Raw genomic sequence first — 26,050 nt, forward strand, 5'->3', positions numbered from 1 at the left:
CCATCCTCATGGATCTTTCGAAGGCTTTTGACTGCCTTCCTCATGACCTGTTGCTCAGTAAGTTGGATGTTTATGGTCTCAGTTCTGGCTCAGTGGACCTGGTATCTAGCTATCTGGGTAACAGATTACAACAGGTCAAGTAGGGCTCCAAAAGCGGCGACTGGTTAGAAGTGCTCAAGGGAGTTCCTCAGGGCTCAATAATGGGGCCTCTTCTTTTTTATATCTTTATTAATTATATGTTCTTATATGTCAAATCATCCAAACTCTATGTGAGAAAGATGGAAAAGATTCAGGAGCGTGTACTGAGATTCGTGAAGAGTGATTATGTCTCATCTTTTAGTCAGCTTTTACTGTAAAAATCAACTTATACTACTCTTTTACATGTTAAGAGGGTAAAATATATGGGCTGTGAAGTTTTTAAAATGCTACACAAGATTTCTCCTGATTATAAATCTGCTTATGACTTCAGAAGGGACTTCACAGTCAGAATCCCATCAGTAAAAACTACAAGGTATGGGCAGAAATCCTTCTCGTTTGAGGCGGCCCGGGTGTGGAACAGTCTTCAAAACGAATTCGGAGATGTGTATACTTCCCAGAATTCCGGAGGCTTGTCTCCACACCTGGGATGGTCCCATCTGTACATGAAAGATTATTTTTTTGGCTCTTATTTTTCGTTTTATTGCTCCAGAAATAGTTGTCATATATAAGTTTTAGTTCTTACTGCTGCTTTCTTTCTTTTGTGTAATTTTTCTTTTTGTTCTGTAAATACCTAATTATTGTTTCATAAATGTTTGTATCGTTGTTTTAGATTATGCCATATTAGCATGTATTCTGTCAATTTTTAGTTTTTACCATATTGGCATATATACGTACATTAGACTGAAACGTCTCTTAAATTAATTTATACGCTGCATGAGCTTTATTTTTGCATGACCTTTAATCTCCGTGCTATTTTACTTTTCATTCAACTATCTGTGATGCTAGTTCGTTAATCGACGGCAGACCGATATGAAAAAAGTCGATAAAACGTCAGAATAATTCGGACTACTGTGATGCATGCTACCTTTGTGATATTTTATTGTTTCTATTCAGAATAGCTCTTCTGAGCTAAAGTTGCATTGTTACAAACACGACTCTAAATAAAAATTCTTGTATCTTGTGTCACTGTAAAACTTTGATATTATTACTCATTATAGTCACACAAAATTAGACGTTTCTGTTTATTCACGGAATAAGATTATGTTCGTGCATGGTTTGTTACAAGATCAAGTTATCAACTCCAAATTCACAATTCTTGTCAACATTACCAGTACCAGACCACCAAATGTAGAAATAGTCTAGACGACTACATTTAGATTTACTTAAATTTTGAAAGTTTTTTGCGGAATTGCAATTTCCGCCACAATAAACGGAAGCAAGTAACAATTTACACTGGCTCATGAAATATACTTGAGGTACTTAGAATTTTTAGAATCAAAATTCCCTGTCGGAAATTAAGCTGCATCCTACTAGAATTCTACTAAGAATTGAAAGGGTACTATAAAGCTATAGTATATGTCCACGCTTAGAGAGGTATGCACAGGAATGCACGCTGAGGCGAAAAGTCTTCTTTACGCCAGATATATTCTCTTTTACCTGTAAAAATTCTAACAATCGATATATAATATATACGTGACCGCGCAACAGTACCTATCTGTGATGTTTTCTTTTATTTTCATTTGCCGATCAGCTGTACGAATACATTTTGAACGTGATAAATAGGTTTTAAAAAGGTGAGGAATGAAGTGGTTATTTACTGTACTAAATGCAGATCGCAGTTTATACAGGTGAGTGTGTATGAATTACCCCCTGGTTGATTGTGTCTATAATTATATTCATATTTCCAGATGATAAGAAAGGGATTAATTTGCGGACAGGGTTTTTTCTTACATTAATATGTAATATTTTGTTTTTTTTATGTTTGCTTCTAAATTCAGAATATGTTTGCTTCTTAATTTGTTAAATTGGAAAAGGACAGAAGAAAATTCTGGCTATTCCTTAGTGGCGACACCAGGAATTTTGAAAAGAGGAAAGAGCCACGAGGATAAAGTTTTGTATATGCATAGTAGGGGTGAAGCCCCTCTAGGTGGGTTCTACCAAACTACCATTAGAGATTAATAGAATCTCCAGCCCCCTTGTAGGTGAGATTAATAGAATCCATCCCTGATGTGAGCTATGGATAAGGTTATTCAAACACAAGGGATACAGTATTGAGCAGGAAACCCGAGGCTTTGCCGAGGGTCTTTTGCTCAATATTTTATCCCGAGGGTTTGAATTACCTTATCTTTACCACACATCAGGGATTGATTCTATTTCTTGCTTTTTACCTAAAACCCGTAAAAACAGCTGCTCTTTCTCATTTTACATATGCAGCACGGATGGCTATTGCTTGTGACGTCAATGACCCTGACTGACCCCAAAACGTCATGTTTGACGTCACGAACAATAGCGTGACCCCGAAAGGTCACTATAATTCCCCCGCCAGCCTGCGCGTGTAAGCGATCCAGACCCGTGGGTCGGATAGAATTTTCTCCCACACCTGACAGATTTATCTCCCGTTTTGCCGGTGCTAGATTTATCTGTCTCCGCCCTAGGGTTGAGACGGGGGGATTCCCCTATTCATAAAAATGGCATGACGTCACTTCAACAATACAATGACGGCACGTCGACAATCAATCAACGTCACGTCAACCCTGAATTTAGCATGTAACGTTATCATTACATTGTGCATATGATACACAATGAAAGAACAGGGTAATAGAAAAGGGTAAGAGGAATCTCAACCCTCGGGGAAAGATTCTTTAGTTGCCAAACACTCGGCAAAGCCTCGTATTTGGCAACTTAAGAATCCTCCCCCTCGGATTGAGATTCTCCTATCTCACCCCAAGGGGGTGAAAAATCTATTAGTTTCACTCCCAAGGGGGTGAATGATTATTTTTCTATTACCCTGTTAACCCTCTTATGTATTTTATATAGACGTTACATCAATGCAAGATAATGTTGATGTGATGCGGCTGACTTGTCGACGTGACGTCATTGTATTGTTGCCGTGACGTCATGGTATTGTTGCTTTGACGTCATACAATTGTTGAGAACGTGCAAAGAACACATGTGGCTTGTCTCAAACCCTCAAGATAAGAAAATCTCACACCGGTAAAATGGTGGATATCCCTGTCCAGGTCTCTTTTCCTGGACAGGTGTATCCGCACTTTTACCGGTGTGCTATTTCCTTTTCTTGCATACTAGACCGAGATGTCCTCATATCCGGCGGTGCTGGAAAATTCCATCCTACCCACGGGTCTGGATCGCTTACACGCGCAGGCTTGCGGGGGAATTATAGTGACCTTTCGGGGTCACGCTCTTGTTCGTAACATCATGTTATGACGTTTTTGGGTCAGTCAGGGTCATTGACGTCATTAAAAATTGCCATCCGGGCTTCATATGCAATTGATAAATGTAAGGACAGTTTACAACTTAACTAGAAAAGCTGCTGTTTATACAGGTTTTAGGTAATAAGCAAGAAATAGAATCCATCCCTGATGTCAGATACGGATAATGTAATTCAATTTCAAACCTTTATCCTTTACCTTAATTATCAATACCTTTCACCAGGGATGGATTCTATTAATCTCACACCGGTAAAAGCGTGGATACACCCGTCCAGGGTGAGAGAATCACCTATCTCACCAACAAGGGGTGAGCGATTCTATTAATCGATCAAATATACTGGTGTTCAGATTTTATTTGGGAGCACTCACATTATTTGTTACAGACTGGAATATACGATCAGGAGCATATATGATGGATGTTTGCAGGCCTCAATAGAAAATATCATAATGCATTTTTTATAGACTTTGGGTTGCACATTGATAGGATGATCAAACATTTGGATGGTCGAGAAAATATGAGATGATAACATACGGGCGGTCAACAATATATTGAATGTACAGATGATGGGAAATAGATGGAAGGGTCACTTACAGTTGGTAAAAACTGTATGTTATATACGGACAGTGGGTGATAGTTGAGATGAGTAAATATCTGGGTCGAGTACCATACAGACGGTCAGATATATCAGGGGTGAGTACGGTATGTGATATCTGGTTGAGTACCATACTCGTGAACGGTCGGAGATATCTGGGTGAGTACCATACTCGTAAACGATCGGAGATATCTGGGTGAGTACCCGGCATTCTCACTTATCATGCGCCATTAACCGAAAAACACTCGCATGATCATTTCACCGCCTATAATATAGCCTAAACGTCAAAACTGTAGTTCACTGTTTCAACATTGATATGTTTTACAGAAACAAACAAAAGTTTTAATGAAAACGTACGGTATTTTTTTCATAAAGTGTATTATTCCTTTAATCACCAAATAAGAGACATTCCAAGTACATTATTCAGTCTATTAATCATTTCATACCACGTCATTAATTCTTGACAAAAAATAACTACAATTAACTTGAAAACTTAAAACTTAATAAAAGTATATTTTTCAATTTAAAGACTGAATTAGTTTCTTTGCAATGTCATTGTACCATGGCTCCAGCTTTCCGGTCAGCACACCAAAAATAAGGCAAATGCACAATGAAGTGCACAATGTAGTGCACATGCCATTAAGAAAAAGCTGACTTCGGCTGGATATGCAGTAGACTAAAAAGACAGAAATCGTTAATATATCACAGAGATCTACTATTTAAAATTAGAAGTTTGGAACTCATATTATCTTGAAGCTTGTTGTTGTGGCACGAACTGAACTACGACAGAAATAATTAAGCCTTAAAATATTGAGTCAGTGGCGGACCCAGGGGTGTTGCCCTAGCAAAAAATAATCTGGACTTGGGTTTTTGAAGATTTTCCTCTTTTTCATATGGGATATTCTTCTAATATCAACCATCCAGTGAATTGATTTTCTATGGCAAGCAGCAGTTTGAATTTCTATGTATGCCTAAGTGTGCAGTTGTCCAAACAAGGAGCCACTATACTTATACTCAATATAACACTAGGGGATTAATCCTCTTTTGTTTATGTATTAGTAGGGTCTCCAGTCAGGTCAGTGGTGAAGGGTCACCGGACTGTCTACCTAATCGTATTGTTCTAATGTCACGGTGCGATGATCAGCCTCTACGTTGAGAGAGGATAAACCATCTGTTGGAATTAGGTATATATAGTTTAATTGTTATTTCAAAGGTAGAGTCCATTTCATGATAGATACACCTGTATTTTCACCTGTGGTTTCATGTACGCATGATCACCAGGAGTGATTTATTATACCTATTAAAACATGTAAATTTCAAAAATTTCAAAGACAATAAAGCATCAACCTTAGCATCACGTTATCACTGAGGTGAATAATAACCAATGTTAGCATAAACAGTCTGGCATGATATATATCCTTTTCAACAGGTGTTGCCCTTGTACATATGCATGCATACAAATTCACATTGAAAGACAAACAGTCAAATCATAATTCATATTTATGACAAAATAAATCAATATTTAATTGCCAAAATGCTCGCCGAAACTACATGCACATGAAAGGCATGACACAAACGTCAACATCAATTTTAACCAAAAACCAACATTTTTACCGTCGTTTCAGAGAATTTGTTCACACTCGCTCCGCTCAGCCATCATATAATATAGATAGTCTATGTTATAAAATATAACCTGGAACAATACCGCAAACTCAGAAAACTATTCTATGCCCGATTCGATCTGTTTGACAATGGAAATAATGTCCGATAAATTCTTGCTTTCTACGCTTGGCAGTGCTTGAACAATTAAGTTTAGTATTACATCTTCAGGAAAAAAAATCGCCTCACTCTGCTCGGCAGGGAATTATAATTGTAACAATCTCATAAATAATGAAGTTCTATATATTGTTTGGTGCCAGAAAGAATTTTGTATTAAAAATGAAGTAAGTATGTTTTGTTTGTCCTGGTAACAGATCTACAGAAAAAAAATGGATGTATAAAATAAATATTTAAATCTAGACAAGAGTTGCGTCCCATCTCAGACTTTCTGTAGCATGCCCGGATGTTCCCGCCATGTGCAAAGATTCAAAATGGCGGACACGAGGGCAACGTTCGTGTCTCACAAAATCAACAAAATCAGATGGAGACAGCAACAAAAGCAGTCTCTTCAAGAATCAGACGTTTTTGCAAGTGGAAGCTGGGATGATGAAGTAGGAATGCTAAACTAACATCCTAGTAATTCTATATTCCAGGCCGACATGCACATTTTGTTGACATGTCTTTAAACCGGTTTTCCATAAGGCTTCTTTCGTTTTCTCTGGTCTGCTTTACGTTTAGTGTTACCTACCACTTCATCCCAACAATTATGTAATTATTCTCTAAACGGAACACAATTTCTATTTTGTCGAATATTGAATTTGTTCCGCTAACTTCATATAACAATACTTTAGCCATACCGGTACATCTGTGAAAATGATCATTTCTGTGCGAATTATTATTGACTTTAACCACTTCTGATCGTCATGGTTAAGCTTAATTCTCGTAGGTTTTGACTATCTAGGTACAGTTTACACCACAAAGCTTCCAATGTAAAAACCTGATTATCATTGATATTTACTATACTACTAGTTTATATTTTTTTATTGTTTAGTTTACTTGTATTACTAGTTAACTAAACAATAAAAAAAAATATGTTGAGTACGATTTCTTTGAGGCACATTAATAAAACTTATAAACAATAAATATATTTATCATCGATTAATAATGAATATCTGTTGAGGGACACATGCATGACGTACCCCTACTTTGATTTTAAATAAGCCAATGTAGATTGTTAAGCAGGTGGAATGTTTTATCAGTATTTAAACTATTTAGCACAATATGTATACTGTGGTAAATTTTCTGTCATAATTCTAGATCTGTGATATATGACATTAAGTAGCAACCAGATTTCTAATGTTGTCCAAAATGTGTGATGTTTCCCCTATGGTTCGTACCAGTCACACAGGAGTACCCGGGGAGTATACCTACCCCAGCTGGGGTGTAACAATATTCTAGTAGAGATGCCAATATATACAGATACGTTAATCTAGCTCTGATACATTGCCTATATCCGAGCAATCACTGCTTGTGATCATGGACATCTGGTACTAATAAATATATACAAGGGATATATACAAAGCAGTATCAATTAACAGTAAATGCAAAATAACTATGTATAGAACAATTAAACACCAAATACTAATCTAACTGAGCGCTCCCACTAAAATATTTGAAGCACTGGCCCAAATGACATGTTGGTAGCCCAAATATTTTTTGGAAGGAATGTTTCCACAACATTTAACACAATGCTTCAGCACATTTAAAATAACATATAACATGACAATGTTTGTAATATATGTAAAACAGAATTAAACATTATATTTTTAATTCTTCAACCCTAGTTAAAACCTGACATAATCCACTCCATTCATGTCTTTAGTATACACAAAACTAAAAGAAGACATCCCTAGCCGTATTTTTACAGGGCGTAAAGAAGATCAAACTAAACTTGGACTCAAAAATCATCACATTTTTCTAATATTTATTATTTACCATTCGAAATAAACGATAATCACTTGCAGTTTGATTTGTATCAAAGTAATGACAACTAAAAAACGTACTGTTCCTCAGTTAATGTGAAAGGGACTATTATTTGTTTTATTCTCAGATTTTTCTATAGGCACAGAAACCAATTTGTTTGGGGCCAGTGACTACCTCACTTTTGATAACTTTTGGTCACACAAGCAAGACTTAAACAGGGCTCACATAAAGGAAAATTTCCTGGTGCCAAAGTTAGATTTTATGTTGCCAATTTTTGTCAGGCTCACAACTAGTTAACTAAACAATAGATAAATGACTTATCAAGAACTAATCCACTATATATTCATTCAGTTGCTTTTTTTGGTTTGTGTGTATACATATTATTAGCAGAATGCTACTTCAAGAGAAAAACAGATTAAGAAAACAAGTATTTTCCATGATCATTTTTTATTTATTCTTTCCCATCATTTTTAATACTTTTTTTATTCAATGTTTAATATCTATTCATCAATGCTAATAAGATCTTTAGACCAAACAATACTACATTCAATTTTCAATTCATTTTTACATTCTTTCATTAAATATGTATGCATCTTCTGGAAATAAATGCTACAATACTGTGTTATTATTTTGCTGAGCACCAAATTAAAGTCACTTATTGTCCAACAGTTTATATTAACTCAAAGCTTTGATGCACATGTCACAATATTGTTATCATCATCTCATTGGGATTTATATACCTTTACCATGCCTGTTAATTGTCCATTTTGGGTTAAATATCTGTTATATTTTGGTGGAGATGGTTTGAGGAAAAGATCATTGGGTGTCGATATCTAATTCGTCGGCTCAATTTCTAGTATGTAGTGGGTATGGAAAAACCGAACAAAGAGAGTTTAGTAATTTCCGATGCTAAAGAATCGCCGATCAATTTAAGTTTCGACATCTCGGCGATTTCCTCATTATTATGAAAATGGAGTTCCTTTATAGGCTCCTCCGTGGTGTTCCATGTAAATTCAGTTTTCTTTCTTTCTTCAAATCGCTAACACTAGTGGGCAAACATTTCCCCAGCTCACTTTCATGTTGATCTTGCGTCTAACACTACGTAAACGTTTTATAATCCCTTTTCAGTCAAATCAGTCTGTAGTTCTAACAATGCAGTATGGCTCTACATCACTTGTTGGTGAGTTGAAACAACGCGGTCCCTCGATCGCGACTGCAAATAATTTCATTTAAATTTTAGTAGAGCTATTGTTATTTGATAATCATGGATAGAGTGTTAGCTTATTACTGCATTGTAATTTGTAATAACTGTGGTGTTGAGAAGTGTCAATAATTTACACTGAATCATGGCGTATTGTCCGGAACTTGACAGCATCGTTGGTTAGGCCCTCCACTCAACTGACCTGTAAAAATTTTACCTGTCCCCAGCTAGTGTTTGTCACCAAATCAGCAGTCATGACCTCAAATGACCGATCTTAAGATTTTTAGAGTTGGTAAAAAATGTGTCGCCAAAAATTATTGCCAAACCTTGATTTTTTTGTCGTCAAATCTGAAAAATTGTGTTGCCATTTGGCGTCTTGGCAATCGTTAATGCAAGCCCTGCTTTAATCCCCGATGGCGAGTGGGCGACCATCCATTTCAGGTTCTGCCTGTAGCAATCTAACAAGCTCTCACAGTGCTGTCTTGATTTATCAATGTAGCGGACCCGAAGCAACACGATAGCTCCTCCTTGTAAGGTATGATACTTTCTATTGAGCGACTGTAATGGGTAACAGTTTGATTCAGACATACCCCATGCAGACATACCCCATGATTGAAAGCTCGCTCTCTAGTATACTTACAACTAACAAGTAATGGTCTGCTATTGTGTAGCTTCCGACACAGAAAGGCCTTGCCGACTGGCTGAAAGGCGATGCACACACGTTTTGACAGGCTTATATACCCATAAGCCAAGCCCTTACCTGTCAATCACCCAGAGATTGTCCGCTTCGCCTATGTGTTTTGACTGGGGCTAGTTCAAGGCCAGCTCTACTAACATCGAGAATGCACAGGAATACGGCGGTTTACAAATAAAAACAACTAGCTCAGTAGGTTTTCATCTCAAATGCTTGTTACTAAATATTATTGTAAAGTCAAGGTCCTTCTTTCTTCACAATTCCTTTAAATACATTGTATTGGCAGACCAGATTAACACAACCATTTTGGTATAAGCTATAGGCACACATACACAAAAACACAGATTTTTATTAAGACTTTAAAAAATCCTCTGCTGTCAGCTCTACACGGTTTAAACAAATTCTGACAGTGGCAATGGCAGTATAAAACTATAATATAATGCATGCTGTTTTTTCTGTTTTCATCCTCTAACATAAAGATAATAGTCATGTTTGTTTGAGGTCAATATCGAATATTATTTTCTTTCTGATATCCGTTAAATTTTCCTTTTAGCATTTCTGCAGTTTTTAATCAAGAAAAGAAAATAATTAAAATCTAAATTAAAATGTGGGGTTACCTGATTATCCCATTTCATATTTTGCAACATCTGATTATATCAAATAAACTTGACGAATACCTGAGATCATTTGACAAATATGCTGTAAATCATTTACTGAACCAAGTTGCACATTTGGTAGGTTGTTGACCTAGATGAAAGATACGAGAATTCTTTATAAATGTGATTTATTGTAATATAAATTTGTTGTAATATCAAATAAATTGTTACAAGATGTTTTTTTGCTAACAAATCTTTACAACAGCTGGTATAGCGGGATACAGAGTGCAACTCTGACATTTTCAATATTTTGTGTTTTTCTTTCTTGCAGCAAAATAAAGTGTGTCTGTGGAAAGTTGAGAGACAAAAGGTCCAGAGTGGGGAGATGGATGATGGAGGAGGGAAAGGCTATGTGGAGAGTGACCCAGTGACTTTGTGTGAGGCACCACATAGGGGAGATGTCACTGGATTAGAGGTCAGTGACTATCAAACAGCTGGTAATCCATGGGTTTGAAAATGATTTTGATTAAAATTTACTAAATATACAGGATTTTGCTTTCGTTCTAATTTGTTTACAGCTTCTTTCTTCAGTGCAGTCGAAGCGTTCTTATAGTAACATTTCTTTAGAAATTGGCTTACATTAGCAACAACTTAAATTTTTTGTATGTCTGATTTTCCTGTTCATGTTTGGGGAAAAAATATCCATTTGTATCCAATTTGATGACCACATGAGGTGACTAACCAATGTGGTGCTGTTTAATCCTTTCACCCCTATGTAACTTTAGTAGACTCGACCATGTATTAATTTGGAAGAGTCCATTATGGTCTACAGTGGTGAAAGGGTTAATGACCAGAGAAAGAATCAATCTGTTGCATACTCAAGACCTTGACTATTTTCTTTTCAACTATACACTGTTTTTGCAACAATTAATGGGGCTTTTGTTTAAACCAACATGATGTTCACTTAAATGTGAAACCCAGAAATTATTGAATGGCTTTTTTGAGATTATATGGCATGGCATCACCAGTGTGTATACTGAAAGAGTCTCGACACATACACTGAATTAGACAAAGAAAAGAAACAGCTGCGTGTTTAAATGCACATAATACTAGAAAAATAGAAAACATGAGGAGTATATGAGAAATACTTCTTTTTCAGACACAGTGTTGTTGGTTTTAGTAAATTTGTAAATATTTACTAGGAAAACAGAAGTTGGGTTAGTGGAATTATTTTTCAAAATTTGTCCTAAGGCTAGCTATAGCTATAATACTAAAATATGAAATTGTAGACCCAATGTTTGGCTATATGCATCTTTTGGATGTTTTATTCCCTGTAGGAAAATAATCATCAAAATGCTGAAAGTTTCAATATATTGTTATATACATGTTTGATATGATAAAGTTGCCTTTTTGTTCCAGTACATGGGTCAAGATCATATTGTTGCCTCTTCTTCGACAGGAACTATTACTATTTATAAACATCATACCAACTCACAGGTAAGTAGCTAAACATGATAATAGGCTTATCATTGTATAATATTTCAATGCAAGCATGTAATAAACTTCATGTTTAATGTTTTTAGGTACAATTGTATTCGCTTTAACCAAAAATCTTCTGAGGTTGATAAAGGTCAGTTCCACTTCTTGTTAAAATTGTTTTGGATGGCAAAATATTGGCGTAGACTAGCTGGTCAATATCAGTACTTAGACTTATCATTTTAGTTTGAAACTAAAAAAAATCTTTAAAAAATTTGCTATTTAATGTTTCCTTGGGAAACTTATGTCAAAATTCTAAGAGGCACAAAAATCTCCAGATTTAACTCTAGGTACTGTATTGTGTTTGTTTTCAGACCCTGGGTGTGTCCCAGCAGTGGGAAAAAGTTCATCATCACTATGGACAGATGTGTCCCTGTACATGTTTGGCTGTTCGCGATGACGTGATAGTGTCTTCAGGGGAGGATGGACGTGTCAATATAATACAAGTCGGACACAAAACGCCAAATAGAGTTATAGGTATAACAAATACAATTTTGAATCACATTTTCTGTGATAGTTAATTTGCAGATAAGTCTTGCTCACTGATTAGAGCTACATGTGTACATTTTCAATCTGTTAACAAATGTTGCTATCCCAGGTGTCCCAAGTGTGGGATTGGTGAGAAAAGAATGCACTAGCTGTATCAGGGATCAGTTTTTCCTCTGGCAAGAAACAAGCCTAAGTTCTAGGCCAATTACTTCTTAAATGCACCATCCTGAAAAACAAAAGCATATGTGAAGACCAGAAAATTTCTCGTTTTGGGTTCTGGACCAAAATATCTCCCTGTCTGGCAAGAAATTTCTTATCAGTAATCATATTTATCTGAATTTTTTTCTTTAGCATGTTGTAGCAATCATGATGGATGTTTGCTCCTGTCTGTTTACATTGCTTGTCTGTATGCTAACTTCATAGCCCAGATCCGGTATGCTAGTTGCAAAGAGAAGAAGAACACCCATGTGAATGGGCATATGTAGGATAACGTCATGGTCATTGTAACTGAATAGAGATTTTTTACCGAACAAATAACCTTTCAAGGTGCTAACTCCAGAACAAATAGTTACAAAAAGCTCAAACTAAGTATGTGGGTTGCCCTTAGAAAGAGAAAGAACCCTATTGATTTTGGTTGCAGTGCATCAAATGTCAAGGTCTCTATTACTAAAAATATTATTTGTTGTCTAAATCTTCAGAACAGATGATCAGTACAATAAAACAAAGCTTAGACTAGGTAGTTAGACTGCTGGGGAAAACCCCTTTTCGTATTAAATTTTGCGTAACGGATTATATGTTCTGATGCTTATTTTAGTAGGAATAACAGCACAAAGCTAAAACATGGTGTGTCAGTTCCTCTAAAGAAGAAGCAGAAACCTTATTAATTACGGGTGTGATTCATCAAACTTGGTTCGACATCACTTAGATAATACAATTTTCATGTCTGTATCCTATCTTCAAAACAATTTATCTTTCACGCCATTAACCTCAGCATTGGTGTTTGGATAGAGACATAGGGATAAATTCCACAGCTCAAAGTAGGTTACTGTACATGAGAGGACAAATACTTCACATTTTTTGTGTAGTATATATTTTCAAAGCTCAAAAGTAAACTTAAGTGATAATATAATTGTTTTAAACCTAACTTCCTGGTTACAATTTCCAACTGTAAGAGTTGTAAACATTTTGCAAGCACATCCTCTTCCTAATTGAAAATATGTATGTATCAATGGCAATGTAATTCCAGGTTTCTTTTTTTGTGGGAAGGGGTATTTCTATCTTGTATTCTTGGCACCCATATGGTTTCCTTATTTTCTGTAGCACACCCTGGTAATGCCATGTATGACTTATTTCAATGATTACTTATTGAAATAAATGAGGCTATTGCTCCTGTTGGATAAAGTCTTCATTATTGTTATATGGGGATATTTAATTTCAATTTCATTAAATTCTGAAATAATTAAGGTTTAACTTGAATACATTTTTGTGTTATGGAGATATAACACACAAAAACAGAGTGTACTCTAAATGAACCGAAGCGGTTTATGATGAGAGTACACTCCGTTTTTTTGTGTTATAGCTTCATAACATGAAAAATATATTTCAAGTTAATCCTTATAATTCAATCTACTTTACACTATCCCTGTGGAAATCCACTTTTATTTATGGACTCTTTTCTCTTAGAAATTATTGCGCTGCTGTAACAGCCAATCAAAAGCAACGTTACGAATGGCGACATCATCTTTTACGTTATGGGCTGTTAACATAAAATTTTAAGCCAATGAAAATGCTTTTTTTAAATAGTACAGATTGTTATGTTGTGTGGCCTTTGTTGCTTACAGATAAAGCAGATAGCAGTACTGTCAATAGTATAACCTTCCTAAAGCAGACAGAATTTGTCACTGTCAATTCTACAGGACAGCTCAAGATATTTGATCTTAGGACAAATTCAGATGAACCAACTCAAACACTTTCTGTGTAAGTAAAAATGATCAAGTTGTTTAAAGAGCTAGGAAATTTCTACAAAGGGATCCACATTTCCCACATCCTGGAAACTTTTGATATGAACTGCTCTTTATTAAATTTGTCGAGACCAACTCAATTCCTCACCCCATGAAATCAACAAAAGCAAGAGTCAATCCTTAAATGAATATACAACTAAGTTGCTTCCAAACTTGATAATAGTATGTTGCTGTAACTATTGAGAAATGTGTGAAGTGAATTTCTAGTTTCAGACTCAGTGTAATTGTTATTTGTCTTTGTTTACATATTATGTACTGATGTTTCCTTTTTGTCAAGAAAAAAGTGGATAGTTGCATAAAGCTAATTTAAAAACTCCCGACAATAAAATGTATATTCATAACTTTGCATCATCCTATTTTCTCGTCTGCAAAAACATGTTTTTAATGTTCACTAAATTAGTAATCTTTGTTACAGAACGGGAGAGTTAACCCCTCTCCAGTGTATAGACAAACATCCCAGTCAGGCACACATTGTTGCAACAGGTGGACAAGATGGTGTCCTTGGAATGTGGGACTTACGACATGACAAGTTCCCTGTCTCCCTAATGGAGGCACACTCTGGGACAGGTACTGATGCACAATATGCATAACATATCTTCTTTGTGTTAGTAAAATCATCAAATGAGTTTAAAAGTAAATTGTAACTTAGATATCTGAAATCTGAACTGAAATATTTCAGAAAATGATATATAGACTTTTCAAGAAATAAATCTAAAATTTTCAGGACAAAATGAAGTTTGACTGCAATATCTTAAAATACAGCTAAATACTTTGATTGATTTGTTTAAAAAGCAGTGTATTTCGCCTGACTCTAGTTGATGAGGCAGTTTGGCTTAACAATAAATACATTATTCCTGGATACTTTATGGCTTTATAAATTGATCTATTAAAGTTAAACATTCAAAAACATCTTTTCTACTTGAGCTATTTAAAACTTCAATGGTCGGGGGTTGAAGTATGCCTGTGGCTTCAAGGTCTAGCTTGAAATTAGTGTGAAGCTTTACCAAAATTCTATGGGCAAACATTAATATTAACAACTTGATAATTGTGGTTCCAGTGTGGGAGGTGAGGTTCCACCCCACAGCACCCGACCACCTATTTACCTGCTCTGAGGATGGCTGTGTTTGGCACTGGGATGGCTCACAGGTCAATGCCACACCTGTCGGCATGGTGACGGGCATCAACCAGATAACAGGTACAGGTATGTTGTATCTCCTTTACCAGAAGGTGTCTCGTAAATCAGAAATATTTGGTCGAAGATTGATTGCGAAATCATTATGAAAAAAGGGAGAAAATACCAATTGGTTGGGTTAATTCAGATTTTCAGGCTGTTACAACCTTTTCATGCTTACATTGGATAGCTGATGGGATGTCTGAAGATTGATTTTTTACACCATCTCATTTGAAAAGTAAGGAATAGACTTCATAAAATTCTCACCATTTCCATATGATCAAGGTAGAAATAATGGTGAACTAATTCTGACTTGTCATTCTAATGATATTACTGTATAAACTTCATCTGTTAAATATATATTTGCTCTTGTTTTAATTTTGCACTTTAGATGTTATTATTTATAAAGTATTAATTGAATGCTGTTTACTAATATTAACTGTCCAGTGACATGATAGAATCACACTCAGTCCAGCGGGAAAAAAAAGATGAAAATGGAACTGTGGTACATTTCCTGGTATACTGTAATAACAAACATTTAAATTTCTCAACACTTAAAAGAATGCTGTCTGATATTGGAGTTAAATTTCAGATAAAGTTTTTCAACTTTTTGTTAATTTTCCATTTCATGATATAGTTGTAGATCTGTGAAAGATTTTATTTGTAAATAAAATCAGTACCAAATTTCCTCTTTGTTAAAAAATATTTTGTTATGGTTAAAGCAGTTATCATTTTGTGCTCAGGTGCAGGATCCGGGGGAGGTAATCTATCAACGCCCAGACAGTTCCAGTATGGTGGTAGTGCGGTTGCCACTGGTCTTACAAATCCCTGGCTGGCCACTGACATTGCTAAAAACAAAATTGAGATCACCTCATTACTTGATCAAAAATCACTGCCTATAAACACTTTAGATGTGGCTGGACACACTCTGCTCTGTGGCACGGATGGAGAGACAATATTTACAATGAATCTTGGCAGTCTTCGGTAACCTCGCGCGTGCTGTGTTTATAGTCCAGATAGGTTGATTCATTTGAGAAATTCCGGTGCAGGAGATATGAATGAAGCTGATAGATACATAAATGAGGAATTCAGGCATGGAAGAGGTGAAAGGTCAATATGGAAAACGGAACAGGTACCGCAGGTACCACAAGAATTCCGTTAGGTGCCAGTCTTTGTTTGATGCAAATCTGTTGGAGCTTAGTGTTGATGTTATTTCTTTTCCGAGGATCAGACATTGGTGCAGTCTTATCATTCCCTCAGCATTATTAAATTTCATTTGGGTTGTGATTCTTTATAATTCTTTTTTTTTAAATCCCACTAGCCCAACCCTTGGAGCTATCGAAGGTCAAGATCAGCACATTTATGATACTAACTTGCCACTTTGTATATATTCATACAACAAAAGCCAAATTCTTTTGTAATTTAAGAGGAGATACTTGCAGTAGTCAGCTATCAGCAGGGCCCAGTGCTATACAAGCCTGATTAAGATAGTAATTATTTGTTTGATGGTTAATTCTATCTAATTTAACTCGCATCCTAATTTAAATACTATAACACTTTAAATTTAGAATATTGTGATCAACATTGACTGGATGTTACCAGCTGTCTGATTAGGTTCAGTAACATGATCACCTCTACTTTCGTTTTTCACTACAGTATAAGAGTGTGTTCTGCGTTGAGCATGATAACCTAGGATCTTCCATGTGTCACAATACATGTACAAGTTAAATAGATGTACAATTTTGGGTCTACTGCTTACCTAGTAGTATTCAACACCCCTGTTTTGTTTTATTAGAAATTGTTCCTTCAAGACAAACACTTTTCTTGCATCCTGTTTATTCCACCTCGTAATATTGCTTTAATGAGTTGATTGAAACTAGTCACGGCGATGTTGATTAAAGCTTTCAGAGCAGGTAACGTTTGGTTGTTCTCCTGGTTTTCCAATCAAATGTCAATTATTTCTGTATCAAATTTAAAATAATGAATAGAAAAACACAATTGATTCCATATAAATATGTGATATTCATGAGTTGTCATTTCACCTACTTTTTGAAACATTGGTTTCCAAGGACCTCAAATTCTGATGTCTAATTGTAGTGTTTTACTTTACTTTGTTACTAAATAGTTATGTGCAATATTATATATGTTAGTAGTACCAATCACCTGTAATCATTTACTGGTGTAAAGCAAGTGCTTATTTAGTAGAATTCTTTAAGGCTCGGCTGTAATAAAACTGAAGGATGAAATTGAGGACAAATCTGAAGTACTTGCTATAATAGGCATAATAGTCATAAAAATCATATTTTCACTTCTTTTTTTTTACATCATCTTTGATGCTAGCTATCAATGGTAAACAACAAAATATATATGATCAATAATTACTGGACAATCAAAACATTTCTAGTGTTTAATATTTACTCAGATCGTTCCTGGGTTCTTTATTAAATGTCATATATTATCCTGGTGAAAATGGGACTTATAAGCAATATTTTGTTGCTGAAGAAAGGTTTTAAGTTAAGAGAAAAAAAGATTGTGATATATGAAACTGGTAGGAAAATACTTCGTTTAGGAACAATAATTCAGAAAGTTGGAAAGTATTGATTTTACTTGGAAATCAAATGCTTGTTAAATGTTCACTAAGATTGTTCACAAAATGTTTTGAGTGCATTATGGGTTTGATGTGGTAAATCAATACTATTATATAAAAAATATATTTAATATCTTTGTATGTGTTGGTTTTGATACTAAAGTATCATAGACAATTTAAAAAAGAAAAAATGAAAAAAATGAAAAATAATTTTGGTATGTAAAAAAGCAAATTGAACAAAACTGCTGCACAAACATAGACTCTTTAATACATTATCTTCAGTATACGAAATTATATATTGTATCCTAGCCCAATTTTCTATAAATAATGAAAGTATTGACACTTTACCAGCCTGCTATAAGGGATTATGACTTATTTTTAACATTTTCTACTGTTTAATAATGCAATTATAATTTTTTTTTAGATTGTATGCCATTTAAAAATTTCATTCTTTTTTTTCTTAATTGCATTAACTTGGATTGAGAAGCAGTGATCGCAAAAAAAAATGAAAATATATTGATTATAGTGGTGAATTAATAGTAGCTTAATACACATGTCAGTTAGTGACTTTTCATCAATGAAGAGTTTCATATTGTTTTAATATTTTTTCGATTGTTTAGTTTGTGGTTATATTTTAATGATTGGAATGTCTAAAGGTGTCTTACGAGACCTGTGCTCACCAGAATCAATATACAATAGCTTAATAGCATTGTCTTTACATTTGATAACATATAATATGTGTAACATTTAACTCATCATAATAAGATGAATTACTTCTTAAATAATTATGATTACAGTTTAAATCCACCAAGATCCTCTCTTTTGAAAAAAGTGTTTCCAGTTTAGAATGTTACAAAATTTCAAACAATGATTGTTAGAAAAACTATTGGTATCCATTCTTAAATATATGTATTGAATTTTGTATTAATTTGTTGTAAAATGGATTTGATCAGAAATTAAGCTTACAATCAAGAGATGTGTTAATGGTGTTTTCCATTGAACCAGTTATTGGGGATCAAGATGCTTGACTTGAAATGTGTCCTAGTAGAATTAAAACAACTAATAATTTATATGCATGCAACTGGATTACTTTAAACATGGACTGGTCATTACATTGTGTTGCTATGAAAGTTGTTTTTCTGTGTATGTTAAATAAAATATTTTTGTACTTTTCTGTGATGTAAAGAGAAACCTGGACTTGTGTGTAAGTGTATGAGTGTGTGAGAATTTGGAGTGTTTGTGTGTATGACATAAACATGGTTAAACTTACATTGTCAGATATAATTATTGTGTATGGGAAGTAAAGCTGTGCATCTACAACCGACAGTGACGTTGTGCTGTAAATACAAGCATTTGGAACTGTTCATGTTATATTTGTTGTCTTTCAATCTTTATTGACACATTGTATTGACTGTAAAGAAGGGTGAAGGTAAACAGCAGACTCTGTAAGTCTGTGTTGTCAATAAATCATCTGTTCTATTTGACAGCATAATATTAATAATCCCTTTAATAGTAAAATTTCAAACCACACCAATAAAGTTTCAAAAATTCAGAAAAGTGTCCCAGAGGGCCTGTATTGCTCACCCAGATCTTAAATGCCCAGCAACGTTATATATGGCTTTGATATGGAGATATAAACCATTTCATAATAATGGCCAATGATCAAGTCTCTAGGGGTTAGGCCTGACCCCAGGATCAATTCTTATATTATGACTTTATTTATGTCGTTATGTCCATCAATTGTATATGGTATTGGGGAGGGGATCTCAAACATTTCAAAGTTATGACCCAAGAATTTAGTCCCTAGGGGTGGGGCCAGACCCAAGAGTGAAATCTTATATCTTTGTAATGTTTGTCTTTTATAGTTATTATAGGGTGAGGATCTCAGCCATTTCATAATTAGCCCCCCCAGGAATTAAGTCTCTAGGGGTGAGGCCAGACCCCAGAGTCAATTTTAATATGATGGTGTTCATCATTTTGTGCCCATCAATTGTATATATATGATTTTTGGGTGAGGATCTCCACTGTTTCAAAGTTATGTTTATGTATTCATTTATATGTACTCGGCAAATCTTTATAGAAAGGGTATCTCTATAATGAATTAGTTAAAAGTTCTTTTTGACCCCACCCTTTATTTAGACAAAGGGTCAGCTCTTCAACTGGTACAATTTGTGTTCTTCCCTAGGGACCTTCGATGGAGGATATGATTATGGAAGAGACCAAAATTGATCTGCTACGCACACTTTAGTACTTTGAACCTTTAAGTTTAGTTTTTTTTATTGAGAAATAAGGAAGTGCAAAATTATATAAATCAAGAATATACAACACGATTTCGTAACAAGCTTAGATGTTATGTAATTTGTTTCCTGTCCATTTCAATTCTCTCTTGTGAATATACTTTCCCCTCGTTTCCTGTATGTTTTTTCTCTTTTGCATATACTTCTCTTTCTGGCGGTTTTTCCCTAGGCAACTGTCCTTCATTGGCTATTGCGAGGGCGTTAACAAAGTTTCAAATTATTTTTGTTCATGATAAATCACCTTCCCAAAAGCACAACCACAAAAAGAGATATTTTTTGTGAAAAATGTGTGGTCATTATTTATATTCGACACTCCAATAATGAAAATAGGAAATATCTCCAATGACAAACATACAATACCGATACGTATGAAAAATCCATGACAATGGATGTATGGGACATGCCCATGGTTTGTAAAATCTGAACGTGGAAAAACGACCGACACATGTCAGATTTTTGAACGTTCATTCTTCAAACAAGACAAAAACACAAATTCTGAATTAAAATTTATTTTTCCTTGAGTAAAGTATCATTAGGTTGATAACAAATTTGAATCATTATAAGCCTCCACGGAAATCAGGAATTTATAAGGCACAAAACAAACTACAATAATAATATACATGTATAATAATCAAATTGGGAAAAAAATGGATCACAATAATAGCAAATGATGAGTTGAACAGATGCAGTTTGGACCAATGTGACTTTTATTATATTAGACATGTGATGAACTCGGTAATTACAATCCTTCTCCTTGTTAAATAGATCTCTAGAGTTTTACCTGTACCACAGAGAATTCTGTTTCTTTTCTTGTTTTTGTTATCAAATTTGAAAGTATGCCTTATACTAGGTTCACACCTTTAATGCCTTAAATATCCAAAATATTGTAACTATGTATTGGAAAGTACATTACCTGGCAGGACTATATCTTTGTTAAATCGTATCTAAACAGAAAACAATACCTTATGGTATTTTTATGATTTAAAAAGAAATCAACTGTATTCAGTGTTAAGGTATATAATGGTCCTAGACCAGGATTAGAACCCTGGACCTCCAATCATTATACTGTAGCTCTAACCAACTGAGAGACCGGATTTGTGATTATAAACTTGCTGTGTCTACAAGAAGAAAACATTTTGAAGATTAAAGCTTATCTTGGTTAGGTTCAAGAATATAAAATAAATAATTACAATCATCAAACAAGAATTAAAGAAAAAAGGACTTTATTATAATTAAAAAATAAATGGTCATTAAAAATCAATTTACCACTTTAAATGTTGTGCCTTTTCCTATCAGTTACTGTATGATGCTTAATAGGGGCAGATGTTTTATTCTGCTTTATGTACAGCCTGAGAGTTATATGATCCCCATAAAGATGTTGGCCCCTAATCGAGTTATAGTACATGTATGCAGTTTGCAACAGGAACCAGAATCTTATTATATATCTGTAAATAACTATACTTTGTGACAGTTTATTATACTGATAGAAACTTTGGATGGTCAGGTGGTGCAGTGGATAGAGCACTTGCCTTTCCCCAAGGTGGCCGGGGTTCGATTCCCAAATCGGATGTGAAAAGGTATGGGTTCACCTGCCTGGCCACGTGGGTTTTCAGGGGTACTCTGGTTTCCTCCCACAATAAGACNCCCCCCCCAAGCTGAAATAACTTGTTTCATAAATGTTGTAAAATAAATAAAGTTTATATAACTTTGTAGAGATTATCAATCACCATTTATTAATAAAGACCTAAGACTGCAGGTTATTGTCTATTTTTGGAGCCCTTAAGCTTTTACATTTCAGTTGATTGTTCAAAACTTGTTTGATCCCGCAAAATATCCTGAATCAATTTTGAAGTTCTATCTAACATGGTGTATTTCTCTCACCAAAATAAATAGATAAATAAATTACAAGAAATTACAAGTTGTTATATATCTGTACCAAATTTACTGTGCTGATATAATAACCATTGTCTTAATTTAAAATCATATTCATAAGACAAGTAGGCCATACAATTGGAATGTCATCCGTCTGGAATAAATTCATTTTAAAATGAGGAGAGGGGGGTGGTCGAGCACATGCATGATTATGTATACATGTTTTAATATTATTAAATATTTTGTGAACAATAGTTTAAGCTTATTTAAGTATAGACAGTACCTACTTATATAAGACGTATACATGACTAACATTTTACTACATGTACATGCATCAGCACAGATATACTTTCACATAAAACACAAAATGGGTAAGATCTCATAAAATAACATACATGTACATTGTATATGAATTATATTTAAGTATTTATTACCAACAACAACACAAATTTAACCATGAATGATAGCATAGCATCAGTCTTTGCGCTGCTATCTAGTCTTGTGTTAGATTCACGTCATTGTAATGTTATTTATATCCCTGACCCTTACATTGAAGTAACAGGGTATACGTAATGTACTTGAATCAGTTTGCATGTCTGTCCATAGTTGTAAACATATTTTTTTCCTGACAACTATCAGAACCTTAATATCAAACTCTCCTGATGTATGTTGTCATCACACTCGGAAGTTTTGTACCTCAGCTTACTGTTTGATCCTATTATTTTTATGAGTTCTGGACCTTTTGTTATAAAATGATTAGCCACATTTTGTCCTACTACAGTAATCCTCGGTGTGAAACTATACCGACATGGGAGTTTATGGGGATTAAATCGGTATTACCCAATGGTTTACTGCTTTAGTTTTAAAACAACCCATGAACTTTCACAAATCAAACATGTTATTATTCGTAATATACTGTAGCCTTTGATTAAAACCTTTCAGAATCCATTTATCTGAGATGCTGTCATTGATGCACTTAGACTTATATATATATCCATGTAATCAAATTACAGACTGATAATAACCATCTGTTTATATCTGAAAGTGCTTATAGCGTAACATGGCAATGATCATAGGCTCAGAATATATCCACTAAATGAAACCTAGACATTCATTCACAGAAGAAAATATGAACATGTTCAACCAAAATTTCTCAGTTGTGATCCTGTTCTGGTAAAAAATGCTTGGAACAAAATATTTTTTAATTTTTCAGATGTGAACTTGTCATTTCAGCGTTTGTGGTGTCAATGTACTATTGAGGTGTTTCTCTGAGGCATGCTGTCAACAACATCACATCATCACATCATGTCATGTAAGAATGATGAAAACAATTTTGGAAGACGTCGCAGTTTATGCAATTTAGATAACTTTACATCTAGTTATGGAATTGTGTTACATATATAACTGTATTTGTTTGCGTTTCTGCTTCGAACACTACTAAGTACCAAGTGCCGGTGCGACAAAATATAATCAGCAGTCAAACGGAGATAATCCACCTGTTATCTTCAGTTTCAGTTGTATTTACAACCTTAAGGAATTTGTAAATCACCATTCACATATTTTGCCTTCAACACTCTTTGGAGTTAACGAACAATAGATAACATTAAACATACATTTGTGCATGTGTGTGAGGATGGAGAGGGTGGATAATGATTTAATTGTGACTGAAAGACCATTGTCAATAGCACAGGGAAGCAAGCATTTGATTTTAAGCAATAGAATAAAAATATTATTGCCATGAAACGATTTCTGATACAACAGGTAAGCATGTTAACAGAATATCAGCACCTTTCAGCATTTTACAATATGCAAATCAAAACCATTGTACAAATGAATAATTTCCCTTTCAGCATTTTACAATATGCAAATCAAAACCATTGTACAAATGAATAATTTCCCTTTCAGCATTTTACAATATGCAAATCAAAACCATTGTACAAATGAATAATTTCCCTTTCAGCATTTTACAATATGCAAATCAAAACCATTGTACAAATGAATAATTTCCCTTTCAGCATTTTACAATATGCAAATCAAAACCATTGTACAAATGAATAATTTCCCTTTCAGCATTTTACAATATGCAAATCAAAACCATTGTACAAATGAATAATTTCCCTTTCAGCATTTTACAATATGCAAATCAAAACCATTGTACAAATGAATAATTTCAAAACACCTGTTAAGCTAGACAGTAATACGTGTTGATGAACACAACACTGAAGACCAAAATAATTCATTACCAGCATTCAAAAGAGCTGAACAGAACATCAAAACAAATATGATGTACATGTAAAGGATTCAGATCATTAAACACTTATAATTACATAGATGATGGTTACCAATGTTGATTTTCTGGTTTTTGTTTTGGTTGTGACACATTTATTATTATAGATTGACGAAAGCAGAGGATACATAAGTTAATATAATAAGCCTACACAATACTGTTTTGGTTGATTCTGATTTCTCTATGTGAGGTGTGTACAGAGAAACCTGTCTACAATGAATACCATTACAACAGAATATTTTAATTGGAGCAGAGATGATTCTTGATTACATAGAAATTATCCAGTAAAACCAGTAAGTCGCTCTAGTTTATATAAGTTTCCAGATTAAACAGGCTTCAGTTAAGACAGGTTACACTTATTTCAAAATTCTGATTTATTGTATACCTATCATTATCTGGTATTATCTAACTGTCATTTATATAGACACATCATAACATATATTTTCTACTTAAATGATACTGTCTAGAAGCCACAAGTTATCTGATTGACAAACTTATTATTTCACAGATCATATGTAATGAAAGAATGGCTACAATATAGAAAATTGTTATAATCGCTGATTAGTTAATGTGATTGTCTAGCCTCTAACCCTGGGTTAATGTGATGTTAATACCATGATTGAGTAAAATGCAGTTGAAATAGGTTCATCTGCACATTGATAATGTAGACATCAAATTTAAAATACTAATAATAAGTAATATTTTCTGTTTAAAAATTCTTCCATTCATACACTTTCATCATTTAATTGAAGTGTTATTTCTTTGTGACCCAACATTTTATTTTCCTGTGGCTCATTAGATAAATAACATGATTAATTATGCTAGACCTCAACCCCCATATTTCCAATTCAAATGGCCGTCACGACACTCCTCTTCAAATATATTAATATCTCCGGAATTGAGCTATTCATTGGCTAGAGCTAGTACAATAATTATTTTCAAACATGTCTTGCATTATAAATACATAGAAGTACACACACAAACTGTAATGGTGATATGACATATATATAGATGTAAAATCTTGACTCGCAAACTGTATCTGTGATATGCATATATACATGTATATGGATTAATATATACTATTTGGACTACAATTAACAATATGCAAAAATATGCTTTATGCTGCAAATGCCAGAATCAATTTTTCCCGACTTCCAGTAAAATTGAGCAGAAAGATAAATTGTACAAAATTATTTAACATGTTACTATATGCAAAGCTTCCTAACATCAAGCTTCTTTTCTATCAAAACTTATGCAAAAATAGCTGTAAGAGAAAAATAACTCCTGGGGAAATATTTCTTCCTGAATGACATGCATACAAATTTTATTTTTTAGTTAATTAAACACCTTAACAACATATACAGTTATAACACTTCTGAAATCACCTTCACACACAATGGAATTTACCTGAAAGAGACAGATTACTCAGGTGAACCAGTTAATGCTGGATCTAGGAAATAGACTTAGGGCTGTAGGGTACCATACTATTGTGACATTCATCTATTTCTAAACAAAGTCTACAAAAAAAGTGGTATAATTTCAATTATGAATGGTATCTTGCACTTAATAATATTAAATGCATGTACCAATGGATGCACTGAAAACACAGGAATTCTGATTTATTGGTTACGCTAATAAATTGTAGTTATTATAATGGGAGATAACTCTATGAAAAAAGTATATGTATTAATTTTAA

General features: G+C 34.2%; 1 protein-coding gene across 2 annotated transcripts; it reads left to right on the forward strand.

The window, feature by feature from the left end:
- Positions 1-6,090: 6,090 nt before the first annotated feature.
- Positions 6,091-19,262, forward strand: LOC110456433 (nucleoporin Nup43-like). Of its 2 annotated transcripts, none has more exons than XM_021507197.1 (8): positions 6,091-6,231; positions 10,426-10,569; positions 11,514-11,591; positions 11,945-12,107; positions 13,961-14,096; positions 14,556-14,707; positions 15,198-15,341; positions 16,055-19,262. In XM_021507197.1, exons 1-8 carry the CDS (start codon positions 6,112-6,114, stop codon positions 16,297-16,299), a joined length of 1,182 nt encoding a protein of 393 aa, XP_021362872.1. In that variant the 5' UTR covers positions 6,091-6,111; the 3' UTR covers positions 16,300-19,262. The 2 variants fall into 2 exon arrangements, with proteins under 2 accessions (XP_021362872.1, XP_021362873.1); XM_021507198.1 differs by having other exon boundaries at positions 15,198-15,335.
- The last annotated feature ends 6,788 nt before the right edge of the window (positions 19,263-26,050 follow it).

Source organism: Mizuhopecten yessoensis, unplaced genomic scaffold, assembly GCF_002113885.1.
Source record: "Mizuhopecten yessoensis strain PY_sf001 unplaced genomic scaffold, ASM211388v2 scaffold8745, whole genome shotgun sequence".
NCBI lineage: Eukaryota > Metazoa > Mollusca > Bivalvia > Pectinida > Pectinidae > Mizuhopecten > Mizuhopecten yessoensis.

What these genes read in the sequence shown, in the direction of transcription:
- LOC110456433 (XM_021507197.1), top strand. Translation starts at nt 6,112, where the DNA reads ATGGCGGACACGAGGGCAACGTTCGTGTCTCACAAAATCAACAAAATC. An exon ending in GAGATGTCACTGGATTAGAG is followed by an intron (nt 10,570 to 11,513) that starts GTCAGTGACTAT and finishes TTTTTGTTCCAG; the next exon opens with TACATGGGTCAAGATCATAT. An exon ending in CAACCAGATAACAGGTACAG is followed by an intron (nt 15,342 to 16,054) that starts GTATGTTGTATC and finishes TTTTGTGCTCAG; the next exon opens with GTGCAGGATCCGGGGGAGGT.